Genomic DNA, 22,227 nt, shown 5'->3' on the forward strand with positions numbered 1-22,227 from the left:
ACAATTTGGAATAAAATCATCTTCATTCTCCTCAAAATGCCACTTTTTGTTACTAAGGTAACAAGAAAAGAGCTGTTTGCCAGAGATCTGTGAGCCACACGACTTCTGCCACCAGAGACTACATTCCCCAAAGACACCAACAGGCTTAGCTGCAAAATCAATAGGCAGATTCAGAAGGAGGAAAAGCTCATGGCCACTCAACCGATGGCCATCATTGTCCTTAATTAGGAAAACAGCAGGGGAAGGGCCCTTCTGAGAGTACAGAAGCAACGTTGGCTGCAAGAAAAAGACACAGAGCAGCACATTCACGTGTAGGGGAGAGATGTCAGCAACTTCTTACCATAAAGAAAAACATAGCTATCAGACACTGAGATGGGACAGGTGAGCAGAGAATCGCTTCAAACCTACCTGGTGAACAAGTCATGGGGCCGGACCCGCTCTTGCTGAACAGACACTCAGCATCAAGAGGCAAAATTACAGTCACGGGCTTTGCACGTAGCAGCCATGACTGCAAATCAACCAACGCCAACGCGAGAGAAGCAGAAGCAGCCACTCCCTCCAGCATAGAAACGAGCAAAGGGCACTGGGTGGAGAATTTATTTGTCTGCATCCTGACCCCTACACATGTGGACGGCAGTGACATTTAAACAAGGCTTCAGAGACAGTGTATGCAGCGGTGTGTAATATAAATACGACATAACAAGACATGACATTTGAAAACATGGACCGAATAATCAGTGCAACAAAAAGGATCAATCCCAATGGAGACAGAAAAGTTCTGCTGAGCATTCAGGCTCTGCAAGAGACAGATTGAGTTCAGGTTATACACAGAGAGACTAGAAATGAAGAAATCTCCTCCTTGGGACAAGATATTTGCTATTCATCTTTATTAGTATGATTGTTCTCTATAAATCTCTTCATTTTCAAAGCTAATTCTGAGAAAAGTAGCATAAGGCACATACAAAGAAATACTTTTGTCATATCACAAAGAGAAGTTCTATATTTTGAAATTTTTTCAGGGTATTAGAAGGTCTATTCATGCAGAGCAAAAAATTAAGCAAAGGCCACAAATGTCAGGCCCATGAAGGTGTGCATGTGCTATCTTCACATTTGATTTCATGTTGATATGATTAAGCAGGTATATGCATGGAGATCTAACCGTGTCGGATCATACAATTCCTCGGTGAACCCTGGATGTACTGACAGACGTGTGCTAGCTTCGGGCCAAAGCATTTTGTTGAATTTGGTTTGTGGGAAGAGAGTTGAAATGGTGCTTCGTGGCTTGAGTTTCCTAAAAGAAAGGGAAAATATTAGGGAGAAAACTGTTAACGAGAGACAGAGAATGTTTATCAAAAACTGAACTCTTCAACAGGCAATCAAGGGAAGTATTGCTTTTTATTCTAGAAACCACTACTCATCAAGTGCAAAGAAAGGAAATTAATTTTTTCTCATGGAAAACCAAATGATGTTTATATCCTTTCTCTGTGCTAAACTATCAAACATAGAAGGAAGTTGGTATCTTCCACAGACGTAGAGAACAAACTTATGGTTACCAAGGAGAGAAGGAGGGGCTGGGACTAATTGGGAGACTGGAATTGACATATATACACCGCTATGTATAAAATAGTTAACTAATGAGAACCTACGGTATAGCACAGGGAACCCTACTCAATGATCTGTGGTGACCTAAATGGGAAGGAAATCCAAAAAAGAGTGGATATATGTATACGCATAGCTGATTCACTTTGCTGTACAGCAGAAACTAACACAACATTGTAAAGCAACTATACACCAATAAAAATTGATAAAAAATTTAAAAAATTTTAAATGCAAAAGGAATTGAGAATGATTAACAGGGAAGTGTTAAGTAAATACTAAGCAGGTATTATCGTAAAAGGGATGTAGACATTGTCTCCTAATACTGGTAGGGATGTCTGTGGGCCGTTTCTCTTATAATTTTGAAATTAAATAGTCATAAAATACCATTGCTTCAGGCAAGAAAATGTAAGAATGTAAAAATAAAGACATAAGAGCCTTTGGAAATAAATTGGATTTCAACATTAAAAAAAAAAGAAGGAAGTTGACACCTTCAATTATAGTTTCCCCACCGCATTTTCATGGAAAATGGAGAGGCTGAATTTATAACTTAGTCCTGGGGGAGGAAATTGAAATGGGCCACAGCTAGACTGGAGGACAGTATTAAGCAGCAGCCTGTAAGGAGACAGAACTCAGTCTCAGACTATACACTGTTTCTCCTGGGGCATCAATTTAGCATCAATTTCAAACACAGGAAATGAGAAATGTTTCATAGTTCCATTCATTGCCACAGTCCTAGAACCATCTTTTCAAATAAAATGCCTGGCAGATCCATGAGCTATGAGATGGGTTTGTCTTTAGACCCTGAATGGTCTGCCCAGTGAAATGCCTTATTGCACAGCCATGTTGCATTTTCAAGAAGGACATTGGATCTCTCCGGGGGTCGGGAGTGGGTTTTAGGAAACTGTCTGATTCCCTCCTTCAGTGTCAGGCATTTTGACCTCATGACAAATATAGTAATTCCAAACTAGAAGCCATCAGAGAAACAGTCAAAATGGGCTGGCCACAGCGATATATGCCTTTTTCTTTTTCCCATAATCAGCCTATCAAGCCATCTGGCTACGTGAAGGATTTCCTCTCAGCTGTGTCATTTCACATTCAACATTTTTTAATAATTACATTAAAATTGAATAATTTTAAAAGAACTTTACAAACGGAGTGAAAGGAAATGAATTTAAACAGTATTTATGAGTCTTTTACTGTTGGGGGAGTTGGTATAATGATAAATATTGGCATATTTTCCTTTCCCATCATTCTTCAGATAAAATGTCTAAAAGTAAAACTCACCAGTTTTCTTTTTTGCCAAAACTGAGCCCCTATTCATTCCTTAGAAATGGGGTTAGGGACACTAATCAGACTGACAACAGACTGCTCAATAGTAATTTTTTATTTTCTTTTATTTAGAAGAAAATAAAAAATAAAGAAAGGAAATGGGATCACTTCCAAAAAGACAATCATTGGCCCTAAAATAGATGTCTATGTGTCCACAACATGAAAGAAACCACCTGGGAAAACATCAAATGATGGGCTGGATTTGCTTTGTAATTTGAATAAAGGAGTGATGAAACTTTCGTGGTCCGATAATAAAATGTGATGGCTACTCCCACCAGCTCCAAGATTTCCTAAAAATATATTCATTTTTAATAGTAGTATTTTATGTATAAGTGTAAGTAAATTAAGAGGGGAGATTCTAATATTCAAATCGGTCTTTGGTACATAGAGCAGAGCTGTTTGTTAGCCGATATTTACAAGCACTGGGGATTTCTTTTTCTTTATCCAGCGGAAGCCTTTTGTCCGCCCTTCACTAGGCAGGCTCCACGTGTGACCGCAGACCTTAACTGAAGATCTGCTGTGTGTCCAGCGCTCACTCCGTCATCCTCCTCTTCTTCCTGCTCCCCTGATATCAACAGCCCCCAAATCTCTCTTACATGTTTCAGCGGAGGCATAATGTGGACAGAAAGGAGACTAAAATTTTTTTAATTTAAATTAACAAGAACACTTATGGCACCAGAGCAAACTGTAAGCCTCACTGCCCTAGAGAATAAACAGCTGCCTTGGTTGCAAGGTCAAATAAAAAAGGTCAATAAAAACTAAAATAAATAAAATTAAATTAAAAAATAAAATAAAAAAGGTCAATAAAAACATAACAGTTACATGGGTATTTGCTAACTGTCTGTTAAACCAGATATTTTTATAGCTCTTAATGATCTTTTGATGTTTTCATACCTACCGTCTTATCTGTATGGCCCACAATATTTGAGCATTTCCCCTGTGATCTCAATATCCACTATAATTATCTTATTAATATATTTATGTGGCACTCACCAGACTATTAAGAAGTACATAATTCTTTTTTAATGGTCAGTATAAGTTTAAAATTACAAGGCAGCACTATGGAGAACAGTATGGAGGTTCCTTAAAAAACTAAAAATAGAACTACCATACGACCCAGCAATCCCACTACTGGGCATATACCCTGAGAATACCATAATTCAAAAACAGTCATGCACCACAATGTTCATTGCAGCTCTATTTACAATATCCAGGACATGGAAGCAACCTAAGTGTCCATCGACTGATAAATGGATAAAGAAGATGTGGCACATATATACAATGGAATATTACTCAGCAATAAAAGAAACGAAATTGAGTTATTTGTAGTGAGGTGGATGGACCTAGAGTCTGTCATACAGAGTGAAGCAAGTCAGAAAGAGAAAAACGAATACCGTATGCTAACACATATATATGGAATCTAAAAAAAAAAAAAGGTTATGAAGAACCTAGGGGCAGGACAGAAATAAACACGCAGATGTAGAGAATGGACTTGAGGACACAGGGAGGGGGAAGGGTAAGCTGGGATGAAGTGAGAGAGAGGCATGGACATATATACACTACCAAATGTAAAATAGACAGCTAGTGGGAAGCAGCCGCATAGCACAGGGAGATCAGCTTGGTTCTCTATGACCACCTGGAGGGGTGGCACAGGGAGGGTGGGAGGGAGGGAGATGCAAGAGGGAGGAGATATGAGGATATATGTATATGTATAGCTGATTCACTTTGTTATAAAGCAGAAACTAACACACCATTGTAAAGCAATTATATTCCAATAAAGATGTTAAAAAAAAAATTACAAGGCAGCAAGTGTACCTGTCAAAGTTACCTCAAGTGACTTCACCATATTCCAAAGTGTTTCCACATGAGTGTTTGGGCTAATATTGAATAAACGAATATGTTGATATAAATCAATGAATATAATTGAATAAATGTAATATCAAGCACTTATCGTTGAATCTCTAGTAGCAATATCTTTTTTCATGAGCAGCCAGCTCTGTGGTATTTTTAGGTTGTAATTTATTGCCATCGTCATGAACATCGATTGTAAACTCTCCTATGGATACGTAAGTATGTTGGTCAGTAAAGGAGTCCATGTGATAGAACGCTGATAACACAACACGTCCTGTGCTTTCACTTAAATAAAGAGGAAGAGGAGGGAGCAAGTACAAAACAAACTCTTCCTCACCTCAAAGTTATGCTTTTTCCTAGAAATCATACCAACCACAGGCCTTTCTCGCCCTAGTGCCCAAGAAACGGGTCCGGTAGAGTTCACCAGCCCTGCGGCTCCAGGAAGGGGCAGCCCAGGGCCTCGGGAAGACAGACAAATAGATCGAATTGAAATCCACTTCTATCACCAAGAGAAATGTGCTCTACATGGCAGACTGTAATAAACGAACCTTCAACCCCAGAGCGATGTGGCTACCTGGACAAGTGGAAGAATAAAGCATGAAAAGGCCTAAGAATCTTCTTCCTCTTCTCCTTCTTCCTCTTCTCCTTCTTCTTCTTCTCCTGGCCCCTCCTCTTCTCCTTTCTCAGCTTCCTCTTCCTCCGCTTCCCCTTCTGCTCCCTCCGCAGTTATTTCTTCCGTCTTATTCTAACAAAAATTACATTATTATTGAAAAGTGTAAGGTCAACAGATACAGTAAGGAAAAGAGTGCAAAACATCAGACTAGAGTTGAGGGCCTCCTACACACCCCACCCGACACACACGCACGCGCGCACACACACACACACACACACACGCAAAGATATCATCTTCCTAAACACAGACCCCACAGGCTGAGACGGTTCTGCAGGGCAAAGCATTCATTCTAACAGGTTTCATGACTCCCCTTGAGCATATAGTCTTTACTCATATTAACAGACTGCTCTCATCTTGTTGCCTTTAAAAATTCAGAAGGCAGGTGGAAGAATAAAATACAAAAAGAATCTCAGCAAATAGAATTTTGTCAGAAAAGATGAAGGTTTTAAATGTATACGCTGGTTATATTTGTTATAGCAAGCTAATTTCTTGAAGCCAAAGTTATCAGTAACCTACATATATAATCTGAAACTACTTTCAAATTAATAATACATTTGTCTTATTTTTATATATAAAGATGGGATTTTAAATAATGGAAGCTTATCTAGTAAGAGAGAAACTAAAGAAATTATTATTGGAAAGATATATAGATAATGAAAAGTCACTGTATGGAATAGGTTAAAAATAACTTTTAGGTCTAAGAATAGGGATTAGTTTGATAAAATAATTTTAAAAATAATGAAGCAGATCTATATTTACCATCCCCCCAAAAACATATAGATTAATTACATGAACAAAAGTAGATTACAGAGCGTATTCATCAAAGTTTGATAAATATGTGTATGCGTATATAGCTAGTGGTTGTCTCTGGGTAACGGGGTTGTAAGATATTTTTATTTTCTGTTTTTATCTGTATTTTCTAAATTTTCTATAAAGATTATGAATTTTTTGTAATTTCAAAAATCAACAGAAGTTTTGGGAAGGAGTTTCTTTTGACATTTGGGACCTTATTTAATGTTGATGATCTCCACTGAAATACCTAGACAATACATGTGACCTTTGGTAAATATTCTCTCTGTCCTTGAGTTTTCATTTTTAATTTAGCCCTCTGATCATTTTTAAATGATTAACCCCAAAATGTTCAAAAACAATATTCTTAAAAGTCTTGATTACAATAAAGGTCACTGAGATTTAGCTAACATGAGAGGATGGAATAGAAGTAGAGAGAATCCGAGAATGTCACTTTGGACCTGCCCCCAGAATCCACTAACATCCTCGGAAAAGATTCATCCTCACGTTCACATGATGCCATCCTTGTTAGGGGTTAAAGTGAAAACTCCCCAACACCCAGCTAATAAAGTGCAGATTCCACAGGCAAGCGGCAGGTGAGAATCTCAGTCCTGCTTCACTGTGACACATGTACCTCTTCCCCATTGTCAGCAAAAGGGGAAACAGCATGCTGACCTTGCCATGCTCAATTAATGAAAATTGTCATAAAGTTCCTCACCATGGAGTCCTCCCCCAGTGCCTGTGAGGAAGCAAAACAAAATTTCTCAAACAAAAAAGAGACCATTCTTTGAAGCTTTCACAATAAAACCAGTAGAATTTGAGTGTTTCAACAAGCAGGGAAAGAATGGGAAAGGAGAGGATTCATTTGTGAAAACTTAGATTGAGTTAAAGACTGTCCTCGGTCTTGGCAGCCTGCTCTTTCTCCTTGCTCATTTTCTATTACTCATTTCCATCACCAAAAGAAACTTAAAAGCTCTTTTTCTTTCAACCAACTGCAAGTTCCTAATGTAAAATAAATATGATTGTGTTGGAGATCAGACGGACTTTTTATCATGAGCATCAGAACAGTAGGAGTTCTTGTCTTGACCTCTACTTGGCAACACATGGGTCACCTAGAACCTATGTTCTAATCCAGTGGTTCTCAGCCTTGACGGAGTATCAGAATCGCCTGAAGGGCTTCTCAAAGCAATCTGCTGCCGGGCTCCACCTCAGGATTTCTGATTCAGTAGTTGGGGGCCAACCCTGAAAATGTGTATTTGTAGAGGTTCCCAGGTGAGGCTGCTGCTGCTCTGGGAACCCCACTTTGAGAACCTCTGCTGCAGTCTGTATTCTTTCTCTTAAATCACACTGGTTGATTAAGGCACTGTGAGCCCTGGCAACTAGCAGGTTTGGCATCACCACCCACCAAAGTCTTCACTTACCAGGGTGGGTTATGTTTGTTCCCATGCTGGTGTATCCAAGTTAGTCTTATTGTAATTACACAATTTAAATAAGTATCATGGAAGTCAATGAAATATGAGCATGAAAAGAACATTTTTCCCTGGGGCTTCCCTGGTGGCACAGTGGTTGACAGCCCGCCTGCCGATGCAGGGGACACGGGTTCGTGCCCCGGTCCGGGAAGATCCCACATGCCGCAGAGCGGCTAGGCCCGTGAGCCATAGCCGCTGAGCCTGCGCGTCTGGAGCCTGTGCTCCGCAACGGGAGAGGCCACAGCAGTGAGAGGCCCGCGTACCTCAAAAAAAAAAAAAAAAGAAAAAAGAAAAAGAAAAGAACTTTTTTCCCTATGTAAAATTAATGGAGTACTTTGAAAAGACCCATATATGTAAGTCACCTTAAAAACTTGTCATCAAGTGATGTGTCATAAAGCTCGGGTGGCAGGGGGCAATCTGAAATCCAGAGAGATTTATGCATTTAGAGTACTTTGCGAGTGCTTTAAATTTCTCCTCTATTTTTAAAGAAATCAAAACTGGAATTCCTAGACAGACCAATGAGTATGTTCGTTAGAGAGACAGTGGGTAGTTCTAATCACGGGACTATTATTTAAAGAAAAGACCTTTGTCCTACATCCAAAAAATTGGCAGTAAATATACATTTACATATTTCAAGTTAAAATAAATGTTTAAGGCCTCTACATTTTTATGATTTACGACTTTAATTGAATTATTCAGCTGGTCAACTAGCCTCCAGTTCCAAACATGGGATATGAGGTCTTCCTGGGAATGTTCGTTATTATTTAAGCATAGACCCTATAAACAAACATGTCAGCCAGCCCCCACATAGTTTAAATTGCATGTTACAGAGGATAAATTTTATCCCTTGAAATTTTATCCTTAATAACACTAATACTGTTTTCTAATTTTTCTTTTAATGTTTTAAATGTACTTTTAAATCTTATATCCTCAGTACTCAATTTTTTAATACTGCTTATTTTGTGCAATTCTTAATCTTTTATCTTTGTGAAACTTGATTACCTTATATTTCAGTTCCTCTTATTTTACCTTTATTCATTAAGACATGTCTTTCTTAAATTCTTTATCTTAAACTGTATATGTTTCTTTTACATTCCTAATTTTAATTCTTTTTATAATCTTTTTCTTTCTTGTTGTTGCTGTTTCCTCTCACGGGCATAGGAAGGACAGCAAAGAGGAAGGCTCTGTCCCACACAGGCGGAGGCTCTTATTATCTCTCTGTTTGTCTCCATGCGCTCTGTCCTCCCCTTCGATCCTGGCTCCCCACAATGAAGATTCTCCACCTCAGCTCTACAGGCAGGCTGAAGGCGTGCTCAGCCCTGGAGGGTCTTATCCATGGGCTGACAGAGGCAGGCTTCTGAAGGTTCAAACACACCACGGGTGATTCTAACACACACCACCAGGTGAGAACCACTGTTCTACTATAACCTCAAGTTGGAGAGGCAGGTTAAAAATCCTTCTCAAGGCTCTGCCATCGCCGCCGCTGCTGCCGCCGCGATGCTGTCCCGGTCCCGCTGCCTGTCCCGGGCGTTCAGCGGCTCGCTCTCCGCCTTCCGGAAGGGGAACTGCCCTCTAGGGAGACGTTCCCTGCCTGGGATCTCCTTATGTCAGGGACCAGGTTCCTCTGACAGCAGGAAGATTGTCATTTACAGCAGTAGTGTCTTCAGGGTTCGCTTTTTCGGAGCTACAGCTGTGTGCGAGGACGATGTCCTTGCAGAATCTGTCACGGAAGGGGATGTCAGGTGGGAGAAAGCTTCACCTTGCAGAAGGTGAAGTGGTTTGTGAGACTGAAACTAACAAGACATCTGTGCAGGTTCCATCACCAGCAAATGGCACGATTGAAGCTCTTTTGGTACCTGATGGGGGAGAAGTAGGAGGCACTCCTCTTTTCACACTCAGGAAAACTGGCACTGCTGCTGCTAAGGCCAAGCCAGCCGGAGCTCCTGCTGCCACAGCCCGAAAAGCAGAACCTGCAGCGTCGGCAGTTCCTCCTCCCCCTGCAGTATCCACACCCACTCAGATGCCACCAGTGCCCTCGCCCTCACAACCTCTCACTAGCAAACCGGTGTCTGCCGTAAAACCCACGGCTGCCCCTCCAGTAGCTGAGCCAGGAGCTGGCACGGGTCTGCGTTCAGAACATCGGGAGAAAATGAATAGGATGCGGCAGCGCATTGCTCAGCATCTAAGGGAGGCTCAGAACACCTGAGCAGCGCTTACCACTTTCAGTGAGATTGACAGGAGTAACACCCAGGAGATGAGGGCTCGGCACAAAGATGCTTTTCTGAAGCAACATAACCTCACACTAGGCTTCATGTCGGCATTTGTGAAGGCCTCGGCCTGTGCCTGGAAGCAGCAGCCTGTTGTAAATGCAGCGATCGACGATACAACCGAAGAGGTGGTGTATAGGGATTATATTGACATCAGCTTTGCGGTGGCCACCCCTCGGGGTCTGGTGTTTCCCGTTATCAGGAATGCGGAAACTAGGAATTATGCCGATATTGAGCGAACCATCAGTGAACTGGGAGAGAAGGCCCGGAAGAATGAACTTGCCATTGAAGATACGGATGGTGGTACCTTCACTGTCAGCAACGGAGGCGTTTTGGCTCGCTCTTCGGAACGCCCATCATCAACCCCCCTCAGTCTGCCATCCTGGGCATGCACGCCATCTTTGATAGGCCAGTGGTCGTGGGAGGCAAGTTGGAGATGCAGCCCATAATGTACGTGACCCTGACGTATGATCACCGGCTGATGGACGGCAGAGAGGCCGTGACTTTCCTCCGCAAAATCAAGGCAGCAGTAGAGGATCCCAGAGACCTCCTGTTGGACCTGTAGGAGGAAGCCAGGTGCCCTACACATCAACCATGCAGGAACTGAAAACCAGCCTTCTCCCTGTCCCCTCACGGGCCCCGGGTTAGCCTGGTGACAGACAGGCATATGCTGTTGTTCTGAAGCAAGGAAACCAGGGCACTATGTATCCAGCAGTCACAGCTCTCTCCTTGGTGTTCCTGCCAGGCTCTCTCCCTCTCTGCACCTTCTCTTACATTCGAATGTCTGATTTCCTCAGGCTTGAGGGAGAGAGAGAGCCTTAACGGATGCTCATTAATATTCCCGCCTTTCCTCCATCAGCCCTCCGCAGAGATAATTTTGCTTCTCCCCCATCCAGTATACCACAGGGAAACTGCCGGGGACCATGTGATTAAGTTTCTATCTCTTGAAAGTCTGTTCTCCAGAGATGCCTAGGAGGGTGCTGTGCCTCCCAAGCTCGGAGCAGCCTCTGTCCTGGCTGTGCACGTCCTTACTCGGTTCCACCCGTGTGGAGGTATTGACCAGAGGCCAGGAGGTGCTGCTTTGCTTCTTAAATGGCATCTTCATTCTCAGCTGTCATTGACTTCAAGCTGCCTCTTCTACCTTTTCCAGGAAGCACAGGCTGGGGGATCTGGAGGGGCAGGGGATGGGTAGGCAGTGTTGAGGGGGAGGACAGATTCTGAGGTCAGAGGTTATCAATGAGACTGGAGCAGAGCCCAGGCCTGCCCTCACACTCTCCGTCATAGCTCTGTACCAGGAAGACCCATTTTGGCACAAGCACGCCCAGTCGTTGTGGTGCCGACCTTTCCAGACTGCTGGGACCTTTCTACCACATTGTTCTCAACTAGAGCAGATCCTAGCACATCTTGGCAGGGAGACAGTGTGTCCCAACCAAGGGCTGGATGGCGCCTGGCAGAGATTGGAGTGAAGGAGGCTTCCTGTGGACTGGCTCACATTGTCTTGAGCTTTTAAATTCCATTGGTTTAAGCCTGTGAGCTGAAGAAGCAGTTCTGTTCCTTCCTGTATCATGGCCCTTAGGGGGCAGAGCTTTAGCTCTTCCGCCACAGAACACAGGTCTGGGAGAGGATGGATTGTGGTGGAAACCAGCCCAAGATGCCAGTACACAGTGGGGAAACGGCCGATGTCAACTCTGAGGTACTGCCTTGGGTCTGGGCACAATCATTGGCGTTCTTCGGAGCATGGTTAAATGCACACATCCTGTCATGAAAGCTACTGGGCTTCATCGCTTCGTATCCAACTGCATCCAGGCCTGAGGCTGCTGACACTTGACACGGGGAGCCATTTATTTAGTGCAGGATGTCCATATGCATTTTGAGCAAAGAAGCAAGGCTTCGGGGTTGGGGTAGGGGGAAGGGGTGGGAGCCAGTACTGATTGCCTGCAGCATCTCCTATGTCTTCATATTCAGAATTTGTAACTAAAATATTTAAAGAAGCGGATTTTAAATGCAAATTAAAGGGCAAATGTTCCCAAACAGGGTTAAAAAAAAAAAAGAATTCTTCTCAAGTCGCTACTGCTCCCCTTGTGGGAAGGGATGAATTAGGAGCTCAGGATCGACATATACACACTACTAGGTAAAAACCAGATAACCAGCAAGGACCTACTGTATAGCAAGGAAACTATACTCAATAGTTCATAATAACCTATAAGGGAAAAGAATCTGAAAAAAAATATATATATATATTCTATATATAGAATATATTGAATATAAATATGGATATATATTATATATAGATATATAGAATATAGATATGGATATATATTTTTTCTATATATAGAATATATAGAATATAGATATGGATATATCTATTCTATGTATAGAATATATAGAATATATATGGATATATATTCTATGAATAGAATACATAGAATATAGATATATATATTCTATGTCTGGAATACATAGAATATATATGCATATATATATTCTATGTACAGAATACATAGGATATATATGGATATATTTCTATATATAGAATATGTAGAATATATATATTCTATGTGTAGAATATATATGGATATATATAGTCTATATATAGAATATATAGAATATATGGATATATATACTCTATGTATAGAATATATAGAATGTATATATGGACATATATATTCTATGTATTGAATATATATGGATATATAGAGAATACATATATATATATATATATATATATATCACTTTGTTGTACACCTGAAACTAACACAACATTGTAAATCAACTCTACTCCAAAAAAAAAAAAAAGCCCCCCATACACACATACAAATAATAATGCTCCCCCTGGGTAGATCCCCACTAGAAACTCTGGAACCATGTGGTTACCTAATGTCAAATATCTTCCAGATGTTAAGCGATGAGCTGCATGTTTAAACCTCATGGTGTCTAAGGCACACACCTATAGTGCAAGACCTAAAATTAAGACTCAGTACTATCTGCTGCCTTAACATCTGGTAAAATCGGGAAGACTTAAAATGGTCTGACCACTGGTTCACCTCCCCTTCTGCTCCCACAGATTGGGTCTCCCACCCGAGCAGCCCTCCTTATCAAGGGACCAGACACAGTGCCTCCTTATCCCCCAAAACTATGCAAACAGGCCAATCACATCCTCCATGTGGACCAGGGGACACCCCACCCTCTTGATACTACAAAGCCTACCTCCCACTGCCCCCAATTGTTCACTGTGGTCCCACGTGACCCCCCCCCCAGTGGGGCCCTGCATGCATGGATAGCCTCATCCCTTGGGCTTGGAGAACGTGTGTCTAATAAGCCACTGTCCATCTCACCTGTCCAGTGGCAGGTGTTGTGCCATTCCTGTAACCAGAGGGAGAGAATCCCTCCCTCACCAACAAAGTGAATAGGAGGCAATCAAACAACACCAGTAAGCACCATGCAAGCTGCATAAAGTGTGTGCTACTCAAGGGGGTGAGAAGAAAAAAATGGAGAAGAAAACTCCACTGAAGGACTTGGCCCAGCCCGGCCAGACTTCACTGACGACACCTTCATCACAGGAGGCTCAGAAAGCCACACCCTGTTTCCCCATCAATCTCCCTTTGATAAATGTATCTCCATCTTATTTTATTTCTCTTCTTGGCAGGCTAAAGGAGGACTTTCTGGGAGTGTGGGTTGCATCCGCTTCTCTGTGTCATGAAGAACAAGGAGAATGTGGCTAAAGCTGCAACTCTCTCACCTGAAAGATGCTTTTGTTAAGCACAACACGATTGTGAAATATGCTACTGTACCTCTTCTGTTGCTGTCTCTCCCTCTTCTTCCTTAAGTCCACAAACAGAAATGAAAGAAAAACATAAATTCGCATAAGTTTTTAAGTTGAATCTAAAAATTAAGCAAACTGTATAGCCAATATTTTGTAATACTGTAAATGAAAAGTAACCTTTAAAAATTGTATAAAAATAAAAAAATTAAAACACATAAAAATTTTTTAATTTAAAAAATAAATGGGAATTAAGCAAACTATAATAAAATGCATGTTTATCAAAACGAAAGACATCTATTTATTGAGAAAACATATCAATAGCAAAGATATGATAACTGAGCAATGCCTACATAGTTCATGCATTAGATTTCAATATTATGAAATTAAAGACATATTTTCATCACTCTTACTCCTGAGAAATATAACTAATTAGTAATACTGCTTAATTATATGTTTGATACTGTATCTATATCCAAAGCATATTGCAGACCTATAGAGCTATCAGGGAAAATTCAAACCATATATGTAAGCAATTAGAAAATTTGAACAAAATTATGGCTTTTTGGCTTTTATGTCCTTATAATCATGCCTTTAATTAAGTTTTGAACCAATTAATAAAAACAGATCAAAACCTTTTTCACCATCAGAACAAAATGATAACATTTCTGAACGATGTAATATTTAAACACGGATTTCTGGTTAAAGAAAGAAACTTTAAAGTAAGAAAGGATGAGGCCATCCTGGGCTCAAACATGTCTCCACTCTGCCAACCCACTGGAATTTCTATTTCCCCCTGATCAAAGTGGGAGAACCAGGCGATATCTCCTAAAATTGCAAAGAAATAAGAACCTTCCCATCCCTGAGCTCATGGAATTTTGGACTGAGGGAGTTGAAAGCAATCTCATATTTGCTTATATCCTCTTACCCAGTCGCTTCTATAGACAGATGAGGACACCGAGACCATAGAGTTAAGTAATTTGCCCAGAATCAGAGCACAAGTAAGTAACATGATCAGGACTCACTTCAAGATTCCTGGTTCCTAATTTAGTCTCTTTCCTACTCTACCACGCTGCCTCTCAAGATTCTCGTGGAAGGCAAGTGGTGGAGGAGCTACCACACTGCCACCTTCTCTGGCCCAGCCTCACGTTTTTGGCCAGTTCCAGAACAATACTCTCAGATTTCTGAGACTGGCAAAGAAAATACAAAATGTGAAAACCTGATCCAGCCAGCCAAGACTGAGTCAGCCCAAGACGTTCCCCAGCACTGGGAATCTCCAAATCAATTCTGGCAACATAGCAAGTTTTAAAGCTAAAATAAAGTCCAGGAAAAGAGAGTCCTTCACTTGTTGCAAAATCCAGGTGTTGGTTTTTTGGTGATGTGTTGATTGCACCTCTTTAATAGTCTCATTCTGCCCATGCCTTGTCCTTCCTTTGCCAGGACCGCCATCTTCTCTCACCAGGGTTACATCACCTCTAGTCTTCCTTATCTCCAACCTGTTCTCCACACAGTAGCCAGAGATACCACTCTAGAAGACAACCCACCTTACCATGCTGCCCTCGTGTTGAAAACTTTCCATCTTTTCAAGATAAATCCATAATCCTTAGAACGGTTGATAAGGCCACCATGATCTGACCCCTGCTCACCCCTCTAGCCTCATGATTCTTTATTTCAGCTAACAGTCACATACAACTTTCTCACATCAGCGACACCTTCCAGGACACTGCTTAAAACAATCTTTTCAAGGAAGACTTTCCTGACCCATAAGCCTGAGTTAGGGGACTTCCTTATTTGCTACCATAATCATCATTTATTTTTCTGTCTCCCTAACTAGTCTGTGTACTCCTTGGGGCACAACTTGTGTCTTTATTCATTTTTGGATCTCCGGGACCCAGCCACTGTCTGGAACCAAGGTATAAGCTCAATAAATGTGTTAAGTGACTAGATAAATGAACCTATAAAGTCTCTTATTAACTCTTTAGATCTCAAAGAACATTCATTTTCTTCTTATCCACATGAGATCAAATTAAAATTCACTATATGCAACACAGAATTGTTAGCTATGTAGAGTTTTACACTTCTCTAAATCCAATTATTTTTATTAATTGTGTACAGCTGAAACAAATGAATTAACAAAAAACACACTATTAAAAATGGGATTATCCTTAGAGCTAGGCTGGAGAGCAGTAGGGGTTCTTACAGGAATAAGTGCTAATCTCAACTTTTACAGGTTAGCTAGCAGCAATTACCGAGGGACCTAGGGCTTTATCAGTATCTGAATTGACTTTAATTTCTTGAAAGAGATATTAAATAGAGAAAGTAACTGCTCAGAGAATTTATAGAAATACTTAGCCTCAAAAGGTCAGGTAAGCTTTGAAGAACCTTGGCTATGACCATCACCAGCTCCACCAGAATAGAAGCTCATTTTCAGTCCCTGGACTGCCTCGCATATGGCAGCATTCAGTCTGTCAATAAAATGTTGAATGAAGGTATTTATGTATGCCACTCATGCCTCAAATCTTTCTTAGGAGGAGGTGGGATATATTAATAAAATAAACTTAAACATCCATCCTTAGCTCACAGAATTATAAAGTGTCAAAATTAGGTAGATCCTTAAAAGTCATCTATATACAACGCTTGAATTGATTTTTATGGTTGGCAAATAATTGTATTGGCAAAAGGTTATTTTTAAGATAATTATAATCACATGGTCAATTAAGTTGAGATTCTGCAGGATCTTAGGATAGGGTATGAATCATTCACTTGACGAAGCTACAACTTAAAATCATTTTACCTTGTTGCTCTTCTAAGAAAGCTAATCAGAGGAAGCCTTCAAAGTCTTAGAACCTCACCAACAGTTATTTCTGTTGGGAACCTGGCCAGGGAGGCAGGCTGCTGATGCGGCACGTGGCCAGGACTAAGGACAGCTGTCAGCCACGGTGAGTGTCAGGCAGTGGCTGGTTAGGACAAGTGGCTGGTGTGGAAGGAGGGTGGGGGCCAGTCCAGAGGGACCTGAGGAGGGCAGCCAGCCTCAGAGCAGCTGAAGGTCAGGGGCAAGAGCAGGGTTCTCTCCATCTGCAGACAGTACAGGGACGCAGCCTTAGGCTCACGAGCTTGTGGAGGACCTAAACCAATGCCCACCCCTTGGTTGAGCAGCTATCCTCAAGATAGATTTTGGAGGAAGCAAAGTGGGGAAGATTTATAGACCATAATCATGTAGTCAGTCAAGCCAAGGTCTTAGAAGATTTTGGAGAGGACCATTGAGTTAGCAGAGAATACCATGTAAAATACTTTGACCTCGATGGAAACCAAACACCAAGATACACAAGCTGCGTCTTTTCCATTTCCAGGGTTTCATAATGTTCTCAGGACACCCCCAGTCTGTAGTCCTCTTCTCAGTGTGCCCAGAAGCTGAGGGGGCCTGCTTTCCTCCTTTACTCCTCTGGTACTGTTCACAAGCCTCCCCTCTCCTCTTTATCCCCTCATCCCTCCCTGGGTCAGCAGGGAAGGGGACCATGAAGTCTCCTCTCTACAGGGGGACTGAAGCTACAGGTGACATCTTCTTAGGCAGGAATGAATGATCTTTTCAGTGTGCACCATCTTGCCTCCCAAACGCTGCCCCAACCTGTCAGCAAGTAGGAAATATACACCTCGGCATCTTGTGTGTAAGAACCCCAGAGGCTTGGGCTGGTGGTCAGGGGAAGTCCATCTCGCTAAAGGAGATAACAGTTTCTGTCCTGATCTCTTTTTATCAAATCAACGTGATATTCTTCGGTAAATATTTTCCCCATTAAAATGGCATCCTTTGAACATTTGCAAGTGTGTACTGAGTAAACATGTGCAATAGTTGAGATCAGATGAACACAACTCAGACACTCACTTAGCTGGTCTGTCACTCGTTTTAACACTGCCAGCTGCTGGAGGGAGCTGTTACCACTGTACACTTGAAAATGGTTCTTAACACACAGAGGAATGACTTTTAACACACAAATGAGAGGTTTGAAAAAAATGGCCAACCCTGAATAAGGTCTGCAAGTCTACTTAACAGAGATGCACCAATGTCATACTCCTGGTTTCCATCTCCTACTGCAGCCATCTGAGATGTCATCATTAGCGGAAGCCCGGCAAAGGGCACACAGGACTCTGTACTACGTCCCTGTGAGTCTGTAATCATTTCAGAACAAGAGGTTAAAATACATTTGTGTTCCTTGTCATGAATAGTATGGCTGTATATACCAGAATAAGAATTCTCATTTTGTTCTCCCTACTACCCAAAATTAGAGGGAGGGAATAGAGTTACTGTCATTCCCCACACTCCAAGAAGACAGCCACATACTTGTTCTGGTTCTCCGCCTCTAGGGAAGAAGTTATAAGCCTTGCTTATCAAAATCCTGGGCTGAAAGAGGTGAGGAAGCTAGATAATCCCTGGAAAAACGAGCTTGGAGCTTAGGGCTTGGAGCTGAGGAGATGAAGCAGATTGAAGACAGAAGGGGGCAGAAGGAGGTGGGTGTTCCAGGAGGTGCTACCCAGGCCCTGCTTAATGTAGACGCTGAACCAGGGACCACTGAGGCATCTGGGAAGCACCTGGGCACGATGTACGAGGAGGCATACAACTGGTCACTGTGAGAGGCATGGCCACTTCCAGCCAGGGCAGAGGACCTGAACCAAGCTGAGGGACCAGCGTCAACAGCTGCCAATAGGCAGCAGGAAACCCATGTCAGAAAGCCACCACCACAAAGAACCAGGGCCCTCTCCCCTCCAGTCACCACTGAAGACCCCATGATGACTCTAAGTCCCCAAGAAGGAGTGAGTCTCCAAACGCTTCACCCAGATTGAATCTCCTGCCAGCCAGGAGGTGGGGGCATAAAGCAGATATTATGGTGTCTAGAGAAATTAGTGACGCTGACGGTCCACGGCCAGAAGTGTTATGAACCAGATCTGAACCCGCAAAGATTATGTTATTTATATCCCTCACGGAATGTTGATTAGAGAAGGAAGCACAGGGAGCTGCTGTTTAGATACAATGGGCTGGAGGAGCAAAAGGTACAATTCCATGAGATTTCCCCAAGATGGTTTCAACAGAGCCAGAGATTTTATCTAAAAGCCTTGGATTTATCTGAGAAGAATCTACTGGATGTGACTGGTACTTTAAAAATTCACTTTAACAATTTATTGGGTTGGCCAGAAAGTTCGTCCGGCTTTTTCCCATAACATCTTAGGGAAAAACCCAAAGGAACCTTTTGGCCAACCTAGTACAATAGCCAACACATGGAAACAACCTAAATGTCCATCGACAGATGAATGGATAAAGACGATGTGGTACATACATACAATGGAATACTACTCGGCCATAAAGAAGAATGAAATAATGCCATTTGCAGCAACATGGATGGACCTAGGGATAATCCTACTAAGTGAAGTAAGTCAGAACGAGAAAGACAAATACCATATGATATCACTTATATGTGGAATTTAAAATACAACACAAACGAACTTATCTACAATCAAAAACAGACTCACAAGTATAGAGAACAGACTTGTGGTTGCCAAAGGGAAGGGGTAGTGGAGGAGGGAAGGATTGGGAATGTGGGGTTAGCACATGCCAGCTATTATATAGAGAATGGATGAACAAGAAGGTCCTACTATACAGCATAGGAAACTATGTCCAATATCCTGTGATAAACCATAATGGAAAAGAATATGAAAAAGGATATATATATAATATGTATAACTGAATCACTGTGCTATACGGCAGAAATTAAATACAACATTGTGAATCAACTATACTTCAATAAAATTTTAAAAATAAAATAAAATAAAAAATCATGGTAAAGAGGTAAAACACATGATCTAATTGGCCTTTCTGATCATCACAAATAAGCCCATGTAAGCCTGGGTGCACAGCCGGGAAAGATGTGATGTCAAATAGCCAAGACGGCCTTCCCATCTTAACCTTGAAAAACAACCCCAAAACCAGAAAAAGACAGAAGGTTCTTGAAGCACAAAATCCAAGCAACCCAAATATCAGATAGTTTTTGTCTCTTTCTTAAATGTCAATCGAGTTTCCTATATATTCAGTCCCAAAGCTAATCACGTTATGTCATTTTTAATGTTCACTGACCAATCATAGTTTTTTCCTTACTTAACTGAATTACAGCAAGTCAAAGAGCACGTACCACTTGTCAAACGGGAAAAAGTCAAAATCTCTCTTTATGTAGAATAAATATTATTAAAGAGTTGATCATTAATGTTAATACTATATTCATCTAAAATAAAAATGTCTTCTATGTAGTCATTTCTTCATCGCAGCCCAAGCAAACATAACACAGCGATGTTTTTAATTCCTGTTAGGATTCACAAGACTATAATTTACTTTGTAAAGGGCTCACAATTTTTAAAAATATTAGCAAAGAGAATCCCCAAGCTGGATGGCTCATCACTTCACTGAACTAACCAGCCCAGAGGCTGAGACACTGAAGCCAACCCTGCCCCTGCTGTAGAAGTCAGGGTCTGATTTTAAAAATGCTGTCTTCCTCTTGGTCTCGTGGGAGAAAGGGATTGGGGTGTAATGTTTTTACCTTTGTCTCTCTGTCTTAAAAGGAGCAAACTGAATTTCAACATGCAAATCAATAATGCTGTACCAGTGCATTAGGCAATCCATGACAAGTTCAAATTATAAAATGTTTTTAAAGATGTTTATAAATTACAGGATAATTAAATTGTCACTCTATTTCACCTTAAATTGATTGTTTCTGAATTATACAGGCTGCCATGAAAGCCCACCTAACTTCTAGATCAAGACAGACGATTTCCTCTTTCTTCAAAACAGAAACGTCAAAGGGTCTTAAATCATCAACATTTTGAAATAGCAGTATTCAAACACAAGGGAATTTACTGCCTCGGTTCCTCCCAAATTTAAATTCCTTATGATAAAGACAAGCTGATGTCACCCCCATTTTCCACAACATGGTTGTCAGTCTTGGCCCCTTTCCTAGTCACATTCCATCTGCTGGGAACAAGAATCCAGTGATCTTAAAAGCTGTCCACATCTCTCCTGGAATCAATAAATAGGTACAAATGCAAACCATCGGGGTTTGGTAAATAGTCTTCGCTACAATTGGCCCAAGGCAGAAGCCCACTGAAATTCTCCCAAGAGGAGGCTCAGCCCATTCAGGCTCCCTCGGTGGCTCCAGGGTTTCCCCTTTGCCTGGCTTCCCAACCACATTTTCAGAATTCCTTGAATAAGTAGCCCATCTGATCCACCATTATCTTAGCTTGGTGCTTCCAGAACCACAGTCTCCCCTCGGCCCTTTACCCTGCGGCCCCTGCATTGGAACGCATTAGAATTAGCTCACAGGCCTTGCATCAGTGGGGCCCTGAGAGTCCCCTGATTGGCTTTGAATTGGTGTCAGTTTCCCTCCCCCAGGGACCCTATTATCCTCAGCTCCCATTGGCTTCCCACAAATCTTCTTGGTGGAATTGCCAACTACAAACGGGCACTTGCCATCTGCCTCTACAAGGATTAAATCATGAGCTGTTGCAGTTGCTGACCTTCAACACCCCTTGAAAGGAGTTCAGGGTAGAGATCAGGAACGAGGCACTCTGTGCTCTGGGAAAAACTCGCAGAACAGGTCTTCAGATAGTTAGATGCTTCCAGGAGAAGATTTTATGAGCCCAATTCTTGCATCTCCTTGTATCTAGAAAAGCACTAAAATCCTTCATGGTGACGTCTGCTCCTCGTGACAAGCAGTAACCTTCACGAGACGAGCAGAACCTTCTGCAAAAAATATGCTCTTAATGGCATGGACTCCCTTTATCAAAATCACATATGTACTGACGTTTCCAGCTACCTCTTAGGAGCAGTTTCTCAGAGCTCTCTGAGGTGCTATCTCCCGGGCTATAGTACTCATTCTGCCCCAAACAAAACTTAACTCACAACGTTCACGTTGTACATTTTTTTTAAGTCGACAAGTGTGATAAGAGTCCATCACTACGCATGACCAAGGCATAAGGTCCCTTGCTTTAGAAAGAACATGAACCCAACCTAACCGTAACACACAAGGACAAATCATTAAAGCCTTGCGTAGCCTGTCACTCCAGGCCTGGGTTCAGGGTCCTTCCTCTGGCTTCCTTTCAGCCCTCTACTCACCTTGAGCACAGCAGTTAACACATTAAGTGAAAATTACCTGCTGCCTCCTGGCTAAACCCTCAGTTCCTTACTTTCACGCCCACTCTCGTGTGCCCAGAAAGATTCCTGGCACCTGGCAGAGCTAAATAAATGCTTGTTGAACAGAACTGAATCCAGTGAAACTACAGTGAAAACAGCAAACACTCACATTCTTTTCTGGGGATCCGGTGAGGTCGCCCGCATCTTCACTGCCTTCTTTTTGTGCCTCGTGTTGTCCACTTTCTTCAGCCTTCTCTGTTCCCTGGTCATAAAGGAAACCCATGGTATCACTAACCTTGGATAAGCTTCTAAGGCGACACCAG

General features: G+C 41.8%; 1 protein-coding gene and 1 pseudogene across 2 annotated transcripts in view; one reads left to right on the forward strand and one right to left on the reverse strand.

Annotated features, from left to right (window-relative positions):
- Positions 1 to 870: 870 nt before the first annotated feature.
- Positions 871 to 22,227, reverse strand: part of SH3BGR (SH3 domain binding glutamate rich protein) — a 64,222-nt gene continuing 42,865 nt past the window's right edge. The window contains exons 5-8 of one of the 2 annotated variants that reach the window (XR_009563651.1): positions 22,074 to 22,166; positions 13,769 to 13,798; positions 5,328 to 5,524; positions 871 to 1,291 (exon numbers count right to left, since the gene is read on the reverse strand). Coding sequence is in view for 1 of the 2 variants with exons in the window: in XM_030835435.2 (XP_030691295.1) it covers positions 5,387 to 5,524; positions 13,769 to 13,798; positions 22,074 to 22,166 (261 nt within the window). In the remaining variant the exon portion in view is untranslated. The remainder of the gene's footprint in view (positions 1,292 to 5,327; positions 5,525 to 13,768; positions 13,799 to 22,073; positions 22,167 to 22,227) is intronic. The other variant, XM_030835435.2, reaches the window with a different exon arrangement.
- Positions 9,198 to 11,383, forward strand: LOC115841481 (dihydrolipoyllysine-residue succinyltransferase component of 2-oxoglutarate dehydrogenase complex, mitochondrial pseudogene; annotated as a pseudogene).

This window comes from Globicephala melas, chromosome 4 (assembly GCF_963455315.2).
Source record: "Globicephala melas chromosome 4, mGloMel1.2, whole genome shotgun sequence".
Taxonomy (NCBI): Eukaryota; Metazoa; Chordata; class Mammalia; order Artiodactyla; family Delphinidae; genus Globicephala; species Globicephala melas.